General features: G+C 39.6%; 1 protein-coding gene across 5 annotated transcripts in view; it reads right to left on the bottom strand.

Moving 5' to 3' along the window:
- SLC39A12 (solute carrier family 39 member 12) overlaps positions 1–21350 on the bottom strand; it is an 85142-nt gene that overhangs the window by 44664 nt on the left and 19128 nt on the right. For all 5 annotated transcript variants that reach the window (XM_030940818.1, XM_030940820.1, XM_030940821.1 and 2 more), the window contains 4 exons: positions 14688–14860; positions 11278–11449; positions 5050–5222; positions 1360–1512 (listed from right to left, as the gene is read on the bottom strand). In XM_030940818.1, the coding sequence (XP_030796678.1) occupies positions 1360–1512; positions 5050–5222; positions 11278–11449; positions 14688–14860 (671 nt within the window). The remainder of the gene's footprint in view (positions 1–1359; positions 1513–5049; positions 5223–11277; positions 11450–14687; positions 14861–21350) is intronic.

The raw sequence follows: 21350 nt of genomic DNA, 5'->3' as shown, positions 1-21350 counted from the left end.
CACTCATTACCATACTGGATTTCTAACTACTGAGTTATTGATATGTTGGCTTTCTAATTTAGTTTTCCCAACCCAGAAATGTTAATCCATTGGGTGTAAGTGGTGATTTGTTATTTTTTTAATGCTTCTTGAGATTAGAACTTCTTTTGTGAAGGGTAAGTTCCTAAACATTTAGGGTAAGTACTGTAATGGAAGTTGGCGTTCCTAATTCCCAAATTACCATAGCATCCTAGTTTGAGCCCCAGGCCAAAGAAAAGTCCTGCTTTATTAGAAAACTTTTACAAAAGGTGACTTGTAGTCTATTTGAATTCATGACATCTATTTATTGCTGAAAAGTTTTCAAGTATATAGAAAGCTGAAAGAATTGTATTGTAATGTAAATATAGAGCTATCCACTTCCTGGATCCTCTGATTATTTTATTAAATCTTTTTTATCATGTATCCATCTATCATCCCTCTATCCATCCATAAATTCATTTTATTTTTTGATGCATAAAACAGAATTTTGAACAAATTTAGGAATGATAAACAATACGTGCTATTTATTTTTTCCTTTTTCCTTTTTTTTTTTTTTTTTTTTTTGAGATAGAGTCTCGCTCTGTCACCCAGGCTGGAGTACAGTAGTACGATCTCGGGTCACTGCAACCTCCGCCTCCCGGGTTCAAGCAATTCTCCTGCCTCAGCCTCCCGAGTAGCTGGGATTACAGGTGCGCAGCACCACGCCTGGCTAATTTTTGTATTTTTAGTACAGACGGGGTTTCACTGTGTTGGCCAGGCTGGTCTCAATCTCCTGACCTCAGGTGATCCGCCCGCCTCGGCCTCCCAAAGTGCTGAAATTACAGGCATGAACCACAGCGCCCGGCCCATATTTGTAGAGATTTATCAGCTACTGGCATAATAAAAGAAATTACTAAAGTTGAAAAAATATTTGCCGCAAATTTCAAAATTTCTAACCTGCTTATTTTTGTAATTTTAAATGCCTTTAAGATAGAAAATGACATGGGATTTTGCGGCTTTTCCAAGTTTTTGTTTGCTTATTTGTTTAGGTTAAGAAAGACATGCAAAATGGTGATTAGTAGCTAGAACGTTGGACCCCTTCAGTCCCCAGACATAAAATGGTGCCCACTACATAAACCAACCATGAAGGTTAAACAAAAGGTCGTAACAAGTACACTAACTATCCAGGAATAGATGCTTTAAAAAATTAATATCCTATTAGAAGGAGCTGTGTATTCTTGAAATCAGCATTCCATTAGACATCCCTTACACAGGTAACTTCATTACTTTTGAACAAGTACTTCTGAAGTAACAGATGAACGTATTGTAAGACTTTAAAGCACAAGACAAATAAAAATATACCTTGTCATTTGGTGATACAAGAAGAATAAAACATTTTTCTATCAAGAAAAATCCATGGATGCCTCCAATTAATCCCAACAGTTTCCAAATATGACCTTTGCTTTCATGGAAATGCCCAAATTCTGGGGCCTGCTGCTTATGTAAACCAAGAACCTTCAGGAAAAAAAAAAAAAAGGCAGAAAGAAAGAAGGACATAACTTTCGATGACTTAACTATCAAATATCAGGCCCAGTGTTGAATATATTTAATTTTCATTCTGGGAAATGCCATGACAACTATTAATACAATCACTAAAAGTCCAGTTTGCTTTTGGGTGTGTGAATACTTCCACTATACGCTTTAACCAGGGTCAAATAAAATGTGTACAATAGAAAACAAAAGAGAGTTTTGAATAGCCTGTGCTAATGAACAGAATGAAACCTAAGTTTTATTTCTGCAAGTACCCTAGATTGTCATGCAAACTCAGTCCTTCGGCCAAATTGTTTTTCAGAAGTCCAATCTGCATCTGTTTGTACAACAATGCCTCATAAAATATTAATAAATTTTATATTTCATCTGGGATTTATTCTCATGCCCCACTGTAATCAAAGTAAACTTTATTAAATATCAGATAAGTAAGAAATCCACCTTGAAGACTTGTTCCATTGGGAGCATACTGTATGACTGACAATATTTGTCAGGTCTCTGGGACACAAAATAATACAAGAAATGTGTTGGGAATTCTTCTGTAATTGACTCGTCCCATTAGTTGAGTCATTCCACTGGTCAACCTCATGATTTCTTGTGAGCCAGTAGATCATTCTATACCATATCCCTTCTCTTAGAGAAGGCAATTTATGAAGTAGCTCATAAATGGTTTCCAGATTTAGAATGTTACCATTAAATTTTAAAAAGGAACAAGAAATAATATGTGTATAGATTGTATGTATATACATTCATGCATATATGTATATAGGCATTTATGTGTGCATACATATATGTACGTGTGTATATGTGAGTATACATATGTATCTACATAAATACATTGTGTATGTAAATATCACTAAAAAAACAATATATGTTAGTCAACTTTTTCTCTTCCTAAGGGCATTAAAGGATACTCATCTAATACTTTTAATGATTGTTATTGCACAAAATAGAGAACATTTGTAATATCATAAAACAAAACAGAAGAAAAACCCCAGATCTCAAAATAAAATGTAGATCTTTCAGTTGAACAAATTTAGCTGAGTAAAAAAGGCAATCATATGAGTAGCGTTTTTCTCACTTCTGTGCAGACGTTTGAAAACTTGCCACCGATCACCGATTTTTCTAGCATGCTGCCACACTTGTCCTGCATCTTTCCTTGTCTCTTTTGTGTTTTCTTTTTTTTCTCTCTCCCTTTTTTTTTTTTTTCTCTTGAGACAGAGTCTTGCTCTGTTGCCCAGGGCAGTGGCACGATCTCGGCTCACTGCAACCTCCACCTCCTGGGTTCAAGTGATTCTCCTTCCTCAGCCTCCTGAGTAGCTGGGATTACAGGTGCCCACCACCACATCCGGCTAAGTTTTGTATTTTTAGTAGAGATGGGGTTTCGCCATGTTGGCCAGGCTGGTCTCCAACTCCTGACCTCAGGTGATCCGCCTGCCTTGGCCTCCCAAAGTGCTGGGATTACAGGCGTGAACCACTACGCCTGGACCTCGTCTCTTTTCTTAAGCAAAAAAAAACTGTCTACAAAATTTCGTGAAACCCAGCTAATCTCTTAAGTTCTCCTCTGTAACATGTTGTGGCCATCCTCAAGTCCACCTTTGCTGTGGGCTCCCTCTTTGGGGGAGACTCAGCCTGACCTGAGAGCCTTTTTCTGCTTCCCAGGCTCCTGGGTAGTAAATAACTCTGCTGCCACTGCTGTGACCTAGAAAAAAGGCCTCAGCCACCGCCTCTAGTCAATCATAAGCCCTGAAATATTTCCAGGATATTAGATTATGAGGGCAATTAAAACTCATAATGGTTTTATTTTTCCAATGCTCCCTTTGCGATTTTCAGAACATTGAATAACAATTGAGCCTCTAAGCAACAAGAATGACCCTGCAGGAAATTGCCGGAGGCTTGTGGAAAATTTTAACCAGCTCAGGCTTTGCTGGAGTGGGGATCATTGGTCCACCATCATTGTCCTCGGTAAGAGATTTCAGAGGGAAGAGAAAACCTCGTCTGTAGATGACCTCAACTCAGGTTTTACTCCTTTCTTTTCTGAAAAAGAGCCTCAGCACATGTTAACAGGAGGCAGCCTCCTGATGCTTACCTGCTCCATAAGAGAAATCTAGACACTGTTAGGCAAGAAGGAGAACTCCACTGTGGTGGCTCAAATAAAGAGACATGAAAGATAAGACTATTATAGAGGTGGGCAGGGTCAAGGGTATAAACAAGGGATAATGAGGCACCCAGAGGCATCCCAGGAAAGCATTGCCACCCTTAGGGGTGAAAGGGAAAAGGGAGGAAGGCCAATGAGCCACGGAGCTGTGGGGAAGCTGTCCACTGGAGACGCAGCCCACGGCAAATCAGCCACTTCTGGAGCGGATGCCGGAGCCGGGAGGGAGCTGGGCACAAACATCTCTGCCTCTCTCTCCTCCTCCCCTGAGTTTTCCATTGCGCCCCTCATTGGCTGACTGCAAATAAAAATCCAACCTGCAAGGTAGCTGAGGAGATGCAGCCTTCTGGGCAGAATAGAAAGAAGGATAAGTGAATTAGGCCATTTTTGCATTGCTATAAAGAAATATCTGAGGCTGGGTAACCTACAAAGAAAAGAGGTTTAATGGGCTCCTGGTTCGGCAGGGTGTACAGGAAGCATGGTGTCGGCATCTGCTTCTGGTGTGGGCCTCAGGAAGCTTCCAATCACAGCAGACAGTGAAGGGGAAGCAGGCACATCACATAATGAGAGAAAGCAAGAGGGAGGGAGACGGGGAGATTCTGGACTTTTAAACAACCAGGTCTTGGGTGAACTACCTGAATGACAACTTTTTTTGAGACAGAGTCTCGCTCTGTCACCCATGCTGGAATGCAGTGGTATGATCTCTGCTCACTGCAACCTGTGGCATGATCTCTGCTCACTGCAACCTTCGCCTCTCGAGTTCAAGCGATTCTCCTGTCTCAGCCTCCTGAGTGAGTAGCTGGAATTACAGGCGCATGGCACTATGCCCAGCTAATTTTTGTATTTTTAGTAGAGATGGGGTTTCACCACACTGTTCAGGCTGGTCTCGAACTCCTGATCTCAAGTAATCTGCCTGCCTTGGCCTCCCAAAATGCTGGGAGTACATGTGCATGCACCATGTGCAGCTAATTTTTGTATTTTTAGTAGAGATGGGGTTTCAACACTGACGTGAACTCCTGGGCTGGTCTTGAACTCCTGGGCTCAAGCGATCTTCCCGCCTCAGCCTCCCATAGTACTGGGATTACAGGCGTGAGCCACCATGCCCTGCCACCTTTTCTTTCTTTTATTTCAAAAACACTACTACTATGTGGCAAGCCTAGTGTTGGGGTATCTCTTCTCTTCTACAAGTGCAGAGAGGCTTTGGGGAAATAATATTTCTTTCTAAGGAAAACACCAGCCACCATATTCTCTCTTCGAAGTCTCAGTAAAATTTGGTGTAAATACCTCCGGGGGTTAAATGTGAAGAGAAATGAAGCGAACTTTATCTGAAATGGAAAAGAGCAGATTACCTGAGGGATAAGGTGGAGCAGAGCATCCCCAGACAGTGTCCCGACGGCCAAGCCCACAAACAGCTGTAAGATAAGTCTGTAGTTCTCCTCACAGCTGTGGAAAAGGACCAGCGCTGTCCCCAGCATGGAGCCCAGTGTGAGAAGGGTGACAGCCACCGTACTGTAGCCATATTCTAAGTCAAAGGAGATCATAAACACAGTAAGTGCCCAGTGCCCTCCATTCCAGCCTCAGTTGGCGAAAATGCCAGAAGAATCGGTCTTACAGTAACAGCCAGTAGGGATATGGAATTTTTAAATAAGTGTTTTGTTTTTATTTTGAGACAGGATCTCTCTATCACCCAGCCTGGAATGTAGTGGTGCTATCATAGCTCTCTGCAGCCTCCACCTCCTAGGCTCAAGTGATCCTCCCACCTCAGCCTCCCAAGTACCTGGGACTACAAGTACACACCATCATGCCTGACTCATTTTCTGTTTGTTTTGTTTTGTTTTGTTTTGTTTGGAGAGATGGAGTTTTGTCATCTTCCCCAGGCTGGTCTTGAACTCCTGGACTCAAGTGATCCACTCCTCTCAGCTTCCCAAATTGCTGGGATTACATTTGCGAGCCCACTGCTCCCAATTTGGAATTTTTAAATAAGCATTTTGTTGTTTTTGTTGTTTTTGAGACAGGTTCTCACTCTGCTGGCTCAAGCTGGAGTGCAGTGGTGTGATTATAGCTCACTATAACCCTGAACTCCCAGGCTCAAGTGATCTCCCCACATCAGCTCCCTGAACAGTTGGGATTACTGGCAGGTGCCATCACGCCCGGCTAAGCTTTTATTTTTAATAGAGATAGGGTTTCACTGTGTTACCTGGGCTAGTCTCAAGCTCCTGGGCTCAAGCAATCCTCCTGCTTCACCTCCCAAAGTGATGGGATTACAGGCATGAGTCACAGCACCCAGTCTTATAAGTGTTATATGCAGTAAAAAGTTTTTAATTTTTAACAAAAAGAATGAACAGATTTGCTATGGTCTAAATGTTTGTGTCTCCCCAAAATTCACATGTTGAAACCTAAGCACCAAGGCGGTAGGTTGTATTAGGAGGTAAGGCCTTTGGGATGTGATTAGGTCATATACTCTTCACTCTGTTGAATGGGATTACAGCCTTTATAGGGAGCTGAAGGGACTGGAGTTCTTCCCTTCACCAGTCCATGTACCAGGAAGCCGACCTTCACCAGACACCGAATCTGCTGACGCCTTGATCTTGGACTTCCCAACCTCCAGAACTGTGAGAAATAAATGTCTGTTGTTTATGTAAACCATCTGTTTGTGGTATTTTGTTATAATATGGACTAAGACAAGACTTTCTTCAAATAACCCTGTTGTTTGGAAGTTACTCTGACTACCCCTTACTAAAAATTGTTGCGGCAAGCCAGGACTGAGATCACCTCCAACCCTCAAAGAAATTAATTTCTCTCACTTGAAACTACAACATCCACTGACAGTCACTAGTAGCAATTCCCACTTAATCATATCTTAAACTTCTCAAAGGCAAAAATGTAGCTCTTACATAGGAAGCATAAGGTTTGGCCCTGTTGTAGACCTATGTTTGTGTACAAAATGAGTACACGTTTTGGAAGAACTTCCTTCCAAAAGCTGTCTGAATTATTTGTAATGTCCAGAGTGATATTATTTTCAGTGACTAAAATGAGTGATGTTATTGGTGATAACTGACCAATGAAAGTGTTACAGTTGATAATAAAAATCTGAAAAATCTACATTTTGGATGATTGCAATGATTTTTATAATCTTTAGAATTTCGTGTTTCTAGGCTTCCTTTTTAAAAATATTTATAAAGTATAATTTGTAAGGTTATTCAAAAGAAAAACATATATACACACACATATGTACATATATATGTGTGTGTGTATATACATATGTGGAATCATATATATATATATGAAGGGAGAAGAAATAAAGGAGAAAAGGGAAGAGAGAAGATTAAAAGAGAAGGAGGAAATGGCTTTCAGAGTCAAGTACAGATAACATAGAGATTTTTCATCGGCTTGTGGCTATTCAAAGCAAATGCTTATTTCTCTACCTATTTAGAAATTACTAACAAGTCATGGCAAACTAGTTAGTAAACAATGAGGGAAGCTATTTATGAAATTAAACTATCACTTTCTTCAGTGACTATAGATATATAATAAGTTAAATCAAACAATCCTGGTGTCAAAATACTGAAAATCCATTGCAATTAAAAAAAAACTATCCTCTTAAAGTTTGTTAAAGTAGAAAATATTTCATTCTCATCATTCTTGCAGTTTTCTAAAAGGTTCACTCTTTAAATTAGGTCATTTTATTTTATTTTCATTTTATTTTTGAGACAGAGTCTCACTCTGTCACCCAGACTGGAGTGCCGTGGCACAATCTCAGCTCGCTGCAACCTCTACCTCCCGGGCTCTAGCGATTCTCCTGCCTCAGCCTCCCGAGTAGCTGGGACTACAGGTGCCCACCATCATGTCTGGCTAATTTTTGTATTTTTAGTAGAGACGGGGTTCCATCATGTTGGCCAGGCTGGTCTCGAACTCTTGACCTCAAATGATCCACCACCTTGGCCTCCCAAAGAGCTGGAATTATGGGCATGAGCCACCAGGCCCAGCCTAGATTATTTTAATAATATAACTGGTAACAGAAAAATAGTCTTGTGAAATTAAGAGGACCTTTACTGAACTATAAGTTCTAAATTACCCAGGGATCTAATATTAAAATAGAGTTGGTAGTGTACTCAGAAGAGGTAAAAAACTTTTAAGCATCTATTCCCATACCCCTACTACCACATTTTCATTGCTATGGAATCCCTATGAAATGGTTTAGAAGCAAGGTGAAATGAAGAGTTGTTCTTCTATGGATATAGAATTTTAGTTTTGCAAGATGAAAAAGTTCTATTATCTATTGCACAACAATGTGAATATACTGAGTTGTGCAAATGCAAATGGTTAAGATGGCAAACTGTATGTCATGTATCGACCAGACACCTACATCATCATTTCTTTCATCATTCTAATGTAATAAAAATACCCATGTTATAGAAACTTCCCTGAAAATCTTCAACCAAGTTTCATATCCCATTCTTCCCCAAATAGACTCTATGTGGAAATGCCACTCTTTTCTTTTATTACGTAAATTAAAGGTATTTCAATATTAACATGGGCACCTGGACATCTAATAAAATTTAAAGCCGTCCCATTTGAAAAGTGGTAACTGCAAAAGACCACAAAATGCCAAGAAAGCACAATGACAAATCAGGTATGACATTTCCCAGGCAAAAGGCAAAGTTGAAACTTCTTCAGTTATTTTGCTACCCCCCACCCCTGTTGGCTCCTACCCATGCAGGAAAATGAAAGTTTCATAACTTCAGAGGTTAGCAAATCTTTTTAGATTCTCTATGAGTCATATTTCACTGGATTTCATGTAGGAAGGACAGCCTCAAAACCATAAAGTATCTGACCTATGGTCACAGGACTCTGCTAATTTACCCCAGGTCCCTGCATAGGTGCCATGACGTCTTGATTGGCATGAGGCAACTTGCAGACAGGTTCTAAAGTTTCCCATTATTACAATAGAGCTTGACCTAGCCACTAAATTCTTAGCCACTTCTGAGCAGCTACTTTGAATAGATCTGAAACTTAATTTGTACATGGCCATAAAACTCCTGGAAACTCAAAGGTGGTGCTTAGTGGTTGTGTTTCAGTATACTGAACAGTATTTTCTTAATAATGTCTCCCCAAGTCCTCCTCCCTTCAATAGAATATCATACATTTCTATAATTTCAAAAGAACTTTTGAAATTAAAGCCTTTCCCTATTCACATAACGCAACATTTTCGATTGAGGACAGGGATGTTTTTCTAAGTTGTTTTTTGTTGTTGTTGCTGTTGTTTTTTTTGAGATGGAATCTCACCCTGTCGCCCAGGCTGGAGTGCAATGGCGTGATCTTGGCTCACTGCAAACTCTACCTCCCGGGTTCAAACGATTCTCCTGCCTCAGTCTCCCGAGTAGCTGGGATTATAGGCGTCCGCCACCATACCCAGCTAATTTTTGTATTTTCAGTAGAGGCGGGGATTCACCATGTTGGCCAGGCTGGTCTCGAACTCCCGACCTCGTGATCCGCCCACCTCGGCCTCCCAAAGTGCTGGGATTACAGGTGTGAGCCGCCGTGCCAGGCCTAGGTTCTTGTTTCTAAGACAGGGTCTCTCTCTGTTACCCAACTGGAATGCAATGGCATTGTTATAGCTCACCACAGCCTCAAACTGCTGGGCTCTACTCAGCCTCCCAAGTATCTGAGACCACAGGTCTCACATGCCTGCCACCATGCCTGACTAATTTTTCTTTTTGTAGAGATGGAGTCTCCCTATGTTGCCCAGGCTAGTCTCAAACTCCTGGGCTCAAGCAATCCTCCTGCCTTGCCCCTCCCAAAATACTAGGATTACAGGTGTGAGACACCGCACCTGGCCTTTCTAGATTCATTTTTTTTTTTTTTGAGACGGAGTCTTCCTCTGTCACCCAGGCTGGAGTGCAGTGGCACAATCTCGGCTCACTGCAAGCTCCGCCTCCCGGGTTCACGCCATCCTCCTGCCTCAGCCTCCCGAGTAGCTGGGATTACAGGCGCCCACCAGCATGCCCAGCTATTTTCTTTGCATTTTTAGTAGAGATGGGGTTTCATCGCATAAACCAGATGGTCTGAATCTCCCGACCTCGTGATCTGACCGCTTCGGCCTCACGAAGTCCTGGGATTACAGGCGTGAGCCGCCGCGCCCGGCCCCTTTCTGGATTATTTAGTGAGTGCGACATGTTGGGATGTTCCCCAGGAAGACTATTCCCCAGAAGTGTCTAGAAGTTCATTCGAGAGGAGATACAACTTTTTTCATAGGTCTTAATTTCAAAACCCTTTTCCGAGCAGCCTGTACATTCCAGCCCCAAGCCAGGTGGTAGGAATGTCAACATGCCCAGGGATGCTCCTAGGTGCTACCATGCTGTCTTCATCCGTGTTCTGAGTCTCACTGAATGACCACCAAGTGCTGAGTTATTTAGCTGCTCACTATTAATGAAGCTCTTTTTCTCTTAGTGAATGTGGAATCTTAGATATTTAGGCCTGGCATCTTTTTGTTCACCTAACATTTTCAATTAAGCCCCTTGATGTTACAGAATCCACTGTGAGTTAGAGGTGGGTAGCTGAACAACTCAGCTATGATTGGTATTGCAGGCTATCTCAAAAAGAAAGAAACACAGCTCTGAGAAAATAATGTATCTAAGGCCCATGAATCAATGGTAAGTTACTTGTCACATTTTTACTAGATAACATGGATTGTTCTCAGACAACCATTTTTTTTTTTTTTTTTGTCTTTTAAATATACAGAGCTTTAAATTTACTGAAGACATTTTTGTCCACGTTATCCCATTTGAACCTCACGGGTACCCAGTGAAGCCCTCAGAGAGATCTCATCTATTGCAATGACTCAGTGGGATACAGGTAACTGCAAATAATGATCCCTTCCCTTCCTGGGACTGACAGCTACGTTTGGGAGGCTGGTATCTCCCTGGATGGGTCACCTTCATCCCACAGCAGCCCAGTGAGCTTTGGTTTCTCATAATGTGTTTTCATTTTTTATACACGCTATGATGTGGGAAAGGCAGCCCTATAGGATATCACTGCTTTCTACTGGGCTGGAAAAGAGACTGTCTTGGGGAGAAATTGCTTAAGATCACGAAGTATCTGAGGAAAGAAGGCATGACTCAGTTCTGCGTTCCAGATTCCAATGCTATTGTTTTCTCTTTTACCATGCCACCTCTCAACTATGGCCTTTTATGTTGATCCATGATTGAGTCAACTATAGAAGACATAATTAATTCATATAAACCATATACAAATATAAAATATTCATTGAAGAGTAGTATGTATTGTGGTTAGAAACAAGGATTCCAGGGCCAGCTTGCCTAGGTTTGAATGGCAACTCCATCACCTTCCAGCTGTGTGTCCTTGGGAAAGTCACTTAATCACTCTGTGCCTCAGTTTCCTCATCTGTAAAATGGGAATAATAATATCTACCTTGTAGCATTGTTAGGAGGATTAAATGAGTTAATAAATATGAAATGTTTAGAACTGTGCCTGGTATATAATAAGTATCCTGCGTTTACTATTATTATTGCATACATTGTGCACATCAACTTTCTGAAGGAAGATCTAGAACTTACTCTCCAGAGTGGTGGGTGGCAGCTTTGCTTGTTGGTCCTTGGGCAAGTGGCAGGAGCAGCTGAGGAGTTGCTGGATGATCCCTGGACTCATTTGCTTAAAGTCCTCCTTAGAAATGGGTGAGAGGCTCTTCTGTAGAAATATCTCCACCAGCTGCCTAGCAGAGAAGCAAGTCTGTGTAAGGAAAACATAACATTGTTACTAATCTCAGCATATTTAAACTAGATTCTCCACCAGTTGTCATTCTTGAGGAGTGAACTCTAGATGGAATGGCTAGAATATACACATGAAGCCAGTATGACACGTGTTTCCCTGCAAACTTTCAGCTACACGTGATTCCTAAGGATATTTTAAATCTCTGACCAAAGTCTGCAATATCTCATTTTCATTCTGAGCATGATTTCGTATGAGTTTTGCACACTTTTTCTTTCCTAGAAAGACACATTGTGTTTTACAATGTCTTGAGTAGTGTTCTAACCCACAGCCTTAGGATACTTTGATGTTTTTGTTCTTTTTCAATGAGGATAGATTTGTGTTAACAAAGACTTCATACAATAAACAGAAGTCCTATGGTAATGAAGTCACTCTCTTTAACACTGTTTGATTTAGTCAGCCTGTGTAGGAAACCTGTACTTTCAGAAGTCCTAAAAGGAAAGGTAAAATTTCTGAAAGTAAAGCTATGTCAACCAGTTGCTCTGTAAATACCAAATGATATAGCTACCTCTCTCGATTGGCATCCCTTCTTCACACACACACACACACACACACACACACACACACACACACAGTTGAAAACATCATTATTTCTTACTGACTTTACTAATTTTTACCTAAATCTGTACAATTTGTTTTCATACTGTATAGGCATATTTATGAGAGAGAATAATAAGTAAAGAACAAATGCCACAGTCTCTAAAAATGGCCACAAGACATTTGTCCATCTCAGAATAAAGGTTGACATTGTGTACGTCAAAAATTACAATGTAAAAGTTTTCATGAGAGTGGTATGTAGTTTCGCTCTCACAAATGGATGTTTTCTATTGAAATAAGACCCTGATGCAGTGTCTTTGTGATCTTTAGTTGCGATCAGTAAGGTATTGTTTTAAAAATCAGTGGTTTGCAAAGCTGGGTTGGTGTGCCATGCCGTATAATTTAGAGATGTTTTAATAAAGGCACTTTGCTAATCCGTAAATAATGATGACACCATTGCTGTTTGTCTTTTTCCCCCACATAAAAATCTTTAGAGATGATTTCATGGATAAAAAGTTTATCTTGATCAGGAAATGTTTGGGTGCATGGAACAGAACCCACTGAAATCAGAAAATCAAGAGGAGATTGTATTAGAAAGCCACAGATGGTCTCAGAGAACCCAGGGATTGAAAAAACGCCCACACTTCATAAGGAATGACAAGTTGAAGCTGGGAAATCCAAGATGCTTGATCTCTGCCCACAACCTTCTTCCCACCCCCGCCCTCCACTCTCTCCCTGAGCCAAGTATTTTCTTTGTCCTGTTTCCCTCTCCATAGATTTATTTCCTTTCACAGTTTGGCCCTCTCTCGTAAACTCACGGCCATATAAGCCCCAACTCTAAAGTGACTTTTTACTCCAAGAGCCCAAGAATGCTGCATCTCTAAGTCCTGAGAGAGATCTGATGATTCAGCAAAGCCACAGATGGTATCTCTCGGGTCAGGAGTCCATTTAGTTCAATCAGTTTTGCCCAAGTAGTAGGAGAGGGAATAAAGATGTTCAAACATGGGTGCCCACCTCACTCCTGTGGGTGAGGAAGGCATTTCTCAGTAAGGGATTGGGCAAGAACTCCAGAAAGTTTCTGCTACAAAAAGCATCCACAGAAAGCTAAACTTGTGGGTTTTTTTCCTTTATCAAAATAATGTACGCCAAAGACAAGATTCTCTTTTGCACCACTTGTTATTGACAGAATTTAATTATTTCATCATCAGTAATATTGACAAAAATAAAAGGACAGTGGCAACAAAAGTTTGATGATAGTTTCGTAATACAATTCCTATCAGAAAATGCCTGACTGGTGAATAAAAGAATGGAGAAAGAAACAAGAAGAGAATACCATGCACCTTCCTGCAGTTTGTTGTCAAGAAATTGAATAGTTTCTAGTTTTAGAATACCTTCTCACAGAGTAAGTTTATTCTATCACAAACTTCTGTGCCCTTAATCTTTGCTTGCTGCTCTTGTGCCATTTAGGTCATCAAGTAAGTTTCTTCTGAAATCACTAATATAAATGTCCTTACTGGGGACTCATTATATTCTATAAAATTTTGAACATGACCTATTTTTTAAAAAGAAAATGAATATTTAGATTATGCAGGCAATAATCTTTAAAATATCTTTATTCCTTCCTGTGTAACTTTGAAATATGTCTGTACTTGTGTTGATGTTATCAGATTTCTATGGAAGCTTTACAAACATATTCAAAAGCAGTGGTTTCTAATCTTTAGTTTTGAGAATTCCATGCAGGGCTTGTTAAAAGACAGAGTTCTGGACTCTACTCTTGGAGTTTATGATTCAGTAGATTCTGGGTTGGGGCCTGAGGATGTACATTTCCAACAAGTTCCCAGGTGATGCTGCTGCTACTGGCCTAGGCACAACCCTTGGAAAACCATCGACCTAATAATATAGGCAGAGTCCTCAAATCTGGTGTCCCACGTTAGAATCCCATCAAGAATCACAAAGAAAGACACGTGTTGGAATAGAGAAGAATTATTGGAGAAGAGATTGTGTTTGTTTTGCACAGAAAATGATTATTAGCATTCTTAGAAGATGCATACCTTAAGTAATCCCAAAATTTTAAGAAATAACCTTTATTCTTTATTCAAATAAGGTCTCCACGAAGAGACCCTATTTGCTCTCTTCCTGAGAGTTGGCCCTAATTAAGGAAACTTCAAAAATATGAATTAATACGGAAATCAACTCTTGTCACCTGCAGTTGAATACAGTAAACATGAGTTTGAAAGAGTCAGCTTCAACAGATGCCTTGTATACATGGCAGAAGTAACAGAAATTAACTTTTAAGATACATAATAGCAAAAATATGTGCCTATTTTTGTTCAACATTGTATCTCTCGTGCCCAGGATGATTAGTGGTGTGCATAAAATGCTCAATATGTTTTCTGAATTAATTATTAATTCATTCGATCTGAACTCAAGGGAGGAAAAAGCAATATATTTCATTCCCCTATATACTTTGGCTTTGTTTTTATGTCTACAGAGATACAGTTTTAGAAAAAGAAAACCGTAACTGCGTGTGGAACTAGAATATTTTTACTTTTCACGATAATACACAATATTCTTTAAGTTTTCTACAACTCTAGTAAAACTTTCACAGCTGGGCTTCCTTTGACAGTAGCAAATACTTGCATAAGAGAAACAATGGCAATACCTGATCCCAGGAAATTGGGCCATCCTCAGACTCTTTGTCCACGGATGAAGAGAAATTAGAATAGTCCTGATCAGGGGTTATTATGCTGTTTTGTTTCCTTTGAAGTTGATGGATTTTATCCTTTTTGATACAAGTACGTCTGGTCCGGAGAGTGTTGAGGAGTTGGTCTAGTTCTAGAAATGTCATATAAAATTTGGTGTCACATAGAATAGGTAAGTTCAGAATAGTTACAGTGTCACATAGCTACAGCATAGATATTCCCTTACAAAGAATTCTTATCATTTTTAAGCCCTAGAGATGATGGAATGGACATTTCCACCAATGAAAATGCCTTCCATTGAGTCAAGTATTTTCTTTTTCTATAAAAATGTAAATTAAAGATGGAACTGGCCTAATCCTTAGGAAATTATTCCCTGGAGGCATTATACATCCATCGTAGATTAATTATTACTTTAGTTAAGTCAATCAAATTGTTTTCCTTTTAAGTGTATATGCAAAAGAGAGAAAAGCTGTGAAAGGGAGAAAAGATTCTAGAAACAAACTAGATCTTGTTTTCTGATGCAACTATGGTATGGCAGTCAGTTTAAAGATTGCAGATTAGTTTCCCTCAGTATAGCTCTAGGCTTTTAAAAAATAATTTGTACAAAGAAGAAATAAATATAATAGTAAATTTATATGGATTTATACATCTTCTTACTTCTGATTAAAATGGAATTTTCCTAAATGTTATCAACAGTGGTAGAAATAAAAAGCAGTCAATAAATACATCTCAGTATTTCCAGATGTTGGACCCAGCAAATATAGACTTTGAAGGAGCTATTATGTTTAAGGAACTAAAGGAAATTATATTTAAAGAATTAAAGGAAAGTTTGACAATAATAAATCAATTAATAGAAATTTTTAATAAGGAAATCTAAGTTATATAAATGTCCAAATGAAAATTCTGGAGTTGAAGAATATTGAGACAATAAGTGAAACAAAAAGTTTACTAGAGAAACTCAACAGCATATTTGAGAGGGCAGAAGAAAAAAATCACTGAATACAAGTATAGATTAACAGAAATAATTTATTCTAAAGAACAGAAAGAAAAAAGAAAAAGAACAAGTGTCGGAGACCTGTAACAAGAGCGAGTATGCCAATGTATACATATTGGCAGTCAGAGAAAGGAGAAAGAGAAAGGATTAGAAAAAATATTGGAGGAAATAATGGACAAAACTTTCAAAATCTGATGTAAAAGCCTGAACATACATGCTCAAGAAGCATATCAAACACCAAGTAAGATAAATACAAAAAGATTCACACCTAGATACATTACAGCCAAACTGCTGAAAGTCAAAGACAAAATCTTGAGTCCTGGCTTGGTGGCTCATGCCTGTGATCCCAGCACTTTGGGAGGCTGAGGCAGGTGGATCACCTGAGATTAGGAGTTCAAGACCAGCCACGCCAACATGGTGAAACTCCCTCTCTACAGAAAAAAAAAAAAAAATTAGCCAAGCTTGGTGGCAGGTACCTGCAATCCAAGCTACTCAGGAAGCTGAGGCAAGAGAATCACTTGAACCCAGTGGGTGGAGGTTGCAGTGAGCTGAGATGGCACCACTGTACTTCTAACCTGGGCAACAGAGTGAGAATCTGTCTCAAAACAAAAACAAAAACAAAAACAAAAAACAACAGCTACAACAGAAGATAAAATCTTGAAAGCAGCAAAAGAAAATGACTCATCACCTACATGGGAACATCACTACAATTAATGGCTGACTTCCCATCTAAATAATGGGGACCAGAAGGTAGTGAAATGATATATTCAAAGAGCTGAAGAAAAAAACTGGAGGAGACAGAGCAAGATGGCAGAATAGAAGGCTCCACCAATCATCTCCCCACAAGGACACCAACTTAACAAACATTTACACAAGAAAAGCACCTTCATAAAAACTAAAATTCAGGCGAGCCCTCATAGTGTCTGGGTTTAACTTCATATTACTGAAACAGGCACTGAAGAGGTAGAAAAAACAGTCTTGCGTCTCTGGCAGCAGCAGTGTGGTGCAGAGAGCATCTCTGAGCACTGACAGTGGGAGGGCACACCAATTGTGAGGCATTGAACTCAATGCTGTCCTGTTATAGCAGAAAGGAAAACAGGACCAAACTCAGCTGACATCCGCCTATGGAGGAAGCATTTAAACCAGCCGTAGCCAGAGGGGAACCCCTGATCTTAGCAGTTAGAACCTGACTTCCTCCACAAGCCTTGCCACCTCAGGCTAAAGTGCTCTGGGGTGCTAATAAACTTGAAAGGCAGTCTAGGCCACAAGGACGGCAACTTTTACACGAGTCCTAGTTCTGTACTGGACCCAGGGATACTGGACTTGGGGAGCGCGGCACATGACCTACAGAGACACCAGCCAGGACAATGCTGGCGTTATCCCTTTCCTAACCCCACGCTGCACAGCTCATCATCCCAAAAGAGACTTCTTACTCCCACATAAGGAAAGGAGAGGAAAGAGTGGGGAGGACTCTGTAATGCATCTTGGATACCAGCTCAGCCACAGTAGCAGGATGGGGCTGTGGTTAGAGTTGCTAGAGTTGCAAGGTCCTGTTTTCAGGTCCTAGCTCTCAGACAACATTTCTAGACATTCCCTGGGCCACAAAGGAACCTGTTTCCTTGAAGGGAAGGACCCAGTCCTGGCAGGATTTGTCACTTGCGAACTGAAGAGCTCTTGGACCTTAAACAACCAGCAATGATACTCAAATACTATGTCAGGGGCCTTGGGTGAGGCTCTGAGATTTGCTGTCTTCAGGTATCAGCTGAGCCACAGTGTGTTAGAGCACCAAACAGACTCTTAGAGCCAGGGGGGTGGTCCCAGATTCTAGGACTTGGCTCTTGGATGGGATTTCTGGACCTGTCCTGGGCCTAGGGGAGCCCACTGACTTGAAGCATAAGTCCTAGGCCAGGCAGCATTCACCAGAAGTTGATTCAAGAGCCCTTGGGCCTTAAGGGAACATTGGCAGTAGTCTGGCAGCCCTCCCCATGGACCTGTGGTGGTGTTGGCCACAGGGTAAGGCTCCTTTGCCTTTGTAAAGGGGAGGGAAAAGTAAGAAGGACTACGTCTTGTGATTTGAGTGCCAGTTCAGCCTCAATACAGTAGAATACCAGGTAGACTTCTAAGGTTTTTGACTCTAGATCCTGGCTCCTGTATGGCACCTCTGGACCTGCCTGGGGACTGGGGTAACTTGTCACTCTGAAGAGTAGAACACAAGTCTGGCTGGCTTCACCACCTGCTGATTGTAGAGTCCCAAGGCCTTCAGCAAACATAGCCAGGGAGTGGTTACAGTGGGCCTCGGGTGAGACTCAGTGCTGTGCTGACCCAATGTGGTCAAGTGGTGGTGGGCACAGTGGTGCTTGTGTCAGTCCACTCTCAGTTTCAGCTGGCTCAGAACAGAGAGTGAGAGACTCCATTTGCTTAGGAGAAAGGGAAGAGAACAAGAGTCTCTGCCCGGTAATCCAAAGAATTCTCCAGGATCTTGTCCAGGACCGTCAGGGTGATACCTGTATGAGTCTGCAAGAACTACAGTGTTACAGGGTTTGGGGTACAGATACAGCACATCTGTATCCTAAAGCAGATATAGCATAGATCATACATCTAAGTCCTTTGGACTATCTGGAAAGCCTTCCCAAGAACAGAGGATACAAACAAACCCAGACAGTGATGACTACAATAAACACCTAACTCTTCAGTGGCCAGACACAAACAAATATCTACAAGTATCAAGATATTCCAGGAAAAAATGACTTCACCAAATGAATTAAATAAGGCACCAGGGAACAATTCTGGAGAAATGGAGATATGTGACTTTTCAGGTAGAGAATTCAAAATGGCTGTTTTGAGGAAACTCAATGAAATTTAAGGTAACACAGAGAAGGAACTCAGAATTCAGATAAATTTAACAAAGATTGAAATAATTTAAAAGGATCCAATAATTTAAAATAAAATATTTTAAAATATTAAATAATTAAAAAATAATTTTAAAAATTCTGGAGCTAAAAAGTGCAATTGGCATACCGAAGAATTCATCAGAGTCTTAATAGCAGAACTGATCAAGTGGAAGAAAAAAATAGTAAGCTTGCAGACAGGCTACTTGAAAATACACAGTCAGAAGAGACAGAAGAATAAAAAAAAAAAAAAGCACAACTACTGAATCTAGGAAACAGCCTCAGAGGGGGAATATCTGAGTTATTGACCTCAAAGATAAGGAGAGAGATAGGGTTAGAAAGTTTATTCAAAGGGATAATAGCAGAGAACTTTCCAACCCTAAAGAAAGACATCAACATCCAAGTACACGAAGGTTATAGAACAGCAAGCAGATCTGACCCAAAGACGACTACCTCAAGGCATTTAATAAGCAAACTACCAAAGATCAAAGATAAAGAAAGGATCCTAAAAATAGCAGGAGAAAAGGAACAAATGTACAACGGAACTCCAATATATCTGACAGCAGACTTTTCAGTGGAAGTCTTACAGGCCAGGAGAGAGTGGCATAACATATTTAAAGTGCTGAAGGAAGAAAACTGTTACCCTAGAATAGTATATCCTGTGAAAATATTCTTAAACATGAAGGAGAAATAAAGATTTTCCTAGACAAGCAAAAGCTGGGGGATTTTATTAATTCTAGACCAGTCCTATAAGAAATGCTAAAGGGACTATTTCAATCAGAAAGAAATGGATGTTAATGAATAATAATAATCACCTGAAGGTACAAAACTCACTAGTAAGTACACAGAAAAACCCAGAATACTATAACACTGTAACTGTTGTGTAAACTACTCCTATCCTAAGTAGAAAGACTAAATGATAAACCAATGAAATACAGTAACTATAACAACTCTTCAAGACATAGACAGCACAATGTGATATAAACAACAAAAAGTTTAAAAGTTGGGGGACAAAATTAAGGTGTAGAGTTTTTATTAATTTTCTTTTTTCTTGGTTTTTGTTTATACCAACAGTGCTAAGTTTCTGTAAATTTAAAATAATGCATTATAAGATAGTATTTGCAAATCTCATGGTAACCTCAAACAGAAAACATACAATGGTTACACAAAACATAAAAGCAAGAAACTAAATCATATAACCAGGGAAAATCACCTTCACTAAAGGAAGAAAGAAAGGAAAGAAAATGACCAGAAAACAAATAACAAAATGGCAGGAGTGAGTCCTCACTTACCAATAATAACACTGAATGTAAATCAACTAAACTCTCCAATCAAAAGACATAGACTGGCAGAATGGATTAAAAAAATAAGACCTATTGATCTATTGCCTATAAGAAACACACTTCACCTATAAATACACATATAGACTAAAAATAAAGGGATGGAGAAAGATATTCCATGCCAATGGAAACCAAAAAAAAAAAAAAGAAGGAGTCACTATCCTTACACCAGACAAAATAGATTTCAAGACAAAGACTGTAAGAAGGGAGAAAAGTCACTATATAATGATAAAAGTATCGATCCAGCAAGAGGACTTAATTATTTTAAATATATATGCACCCAACACTGGGGCACCCAGATATAAAAAGCAAATATTATTAGAGCTACAGAGAGACATAGGCCACAGTACAATAACAGCTGGAGACTTCAACACCCCACTCTCAGCATTAGACAGATCTTCCAGACAGAAAATCAACAAAGTAACATTAAACTTAATCTGCACTATACGACCAAATGGATCTAATATATATTTACAGAACATTTCATCCAACGGCTGCAGAATACACATTCTTCTCTTCAGCACATGGGTCATTCTCAAGGACAGACCATATGTTAGGTCACAAAACAAGTCTCAAAGTATTTTTTAAAAATTGAAATAATATCAAATATCTTCTCTGACCACAATGGAATAAAATAAAAATCAAAAACAAGAGGAATTTTTGAAAACTATGCAAATAAAGCAATATGCTCCTGAATGACCAATGGGTCAATGAATAAATTAACAAAGAAATAGAAAAATTTTTGAAACAAATGATAATGGAAACACAACATACCAAAACCTATGAGATACAACAAAAGTGTTATTAAGAAGAAAGTTTATAGCTATAAGTGCCTACATTGAAAAAGAGGAAAGATTTCAAATTAACAATCTAACAATGCATCTTGAAGAACTAGAGCAGCAAGAGCAAGCCAAACCTAAAATTAGTAGAAGCAAAGAAATAAAAAAGATCAGAGCAGAAGTAAATGAATTTGAAATGAATAAAACAATACAAAAGATCAATGAAGCAAAAAGTTGGTTTCGGGCAAAGTTAAAGAACATTGACAAGCCTTTAGGCAGACTAAGAAAAAAGAGAGAAGATCCAAATAAATAAAATCAGAGATGAAAAAAGAGACATTACAACTGATACTGCAGAAATTCAAAAGACCATTAATGGCTACTATGAGTAACCACGTGCCAATAAATTAGAAAAATCTAGAAGAAATGGACAAATTCCTAGACACATACAACCTACCATGATTAAACCAGAAAGAAATCCAAAACCTGAACAGTCCAATAACAAGTGATGAGATTAAAGCCATAATAAAAAGTCTCCCTTTAAAGGAAAGCCCAGGACACAGTAGCTTCACTGCTGAATTCTACCAAACATTTAAGAAGAACTAATACCAATTCTATTCAAACT

Source organism: Rhinopithecus roxellana, chromosome 11 (genome assembly GCF_007565055.1).
Source record: "Rhinopithecus roxellana isolate Shanxi Qingling chromosome 11, ASM756505v1, whole genome shotgun sequence".
Lineage (NCBI taxonomy): Eukaryota > Metazoa > Chordata > Mammalia > Primates > Cercopithecidae > Rhinopithecus > Rhinopithecus roxellana.
Note: the sequence above shows the minus strand (reverse complement) of the source record. Positions and strands in the feature narration are given on the sequence as shown.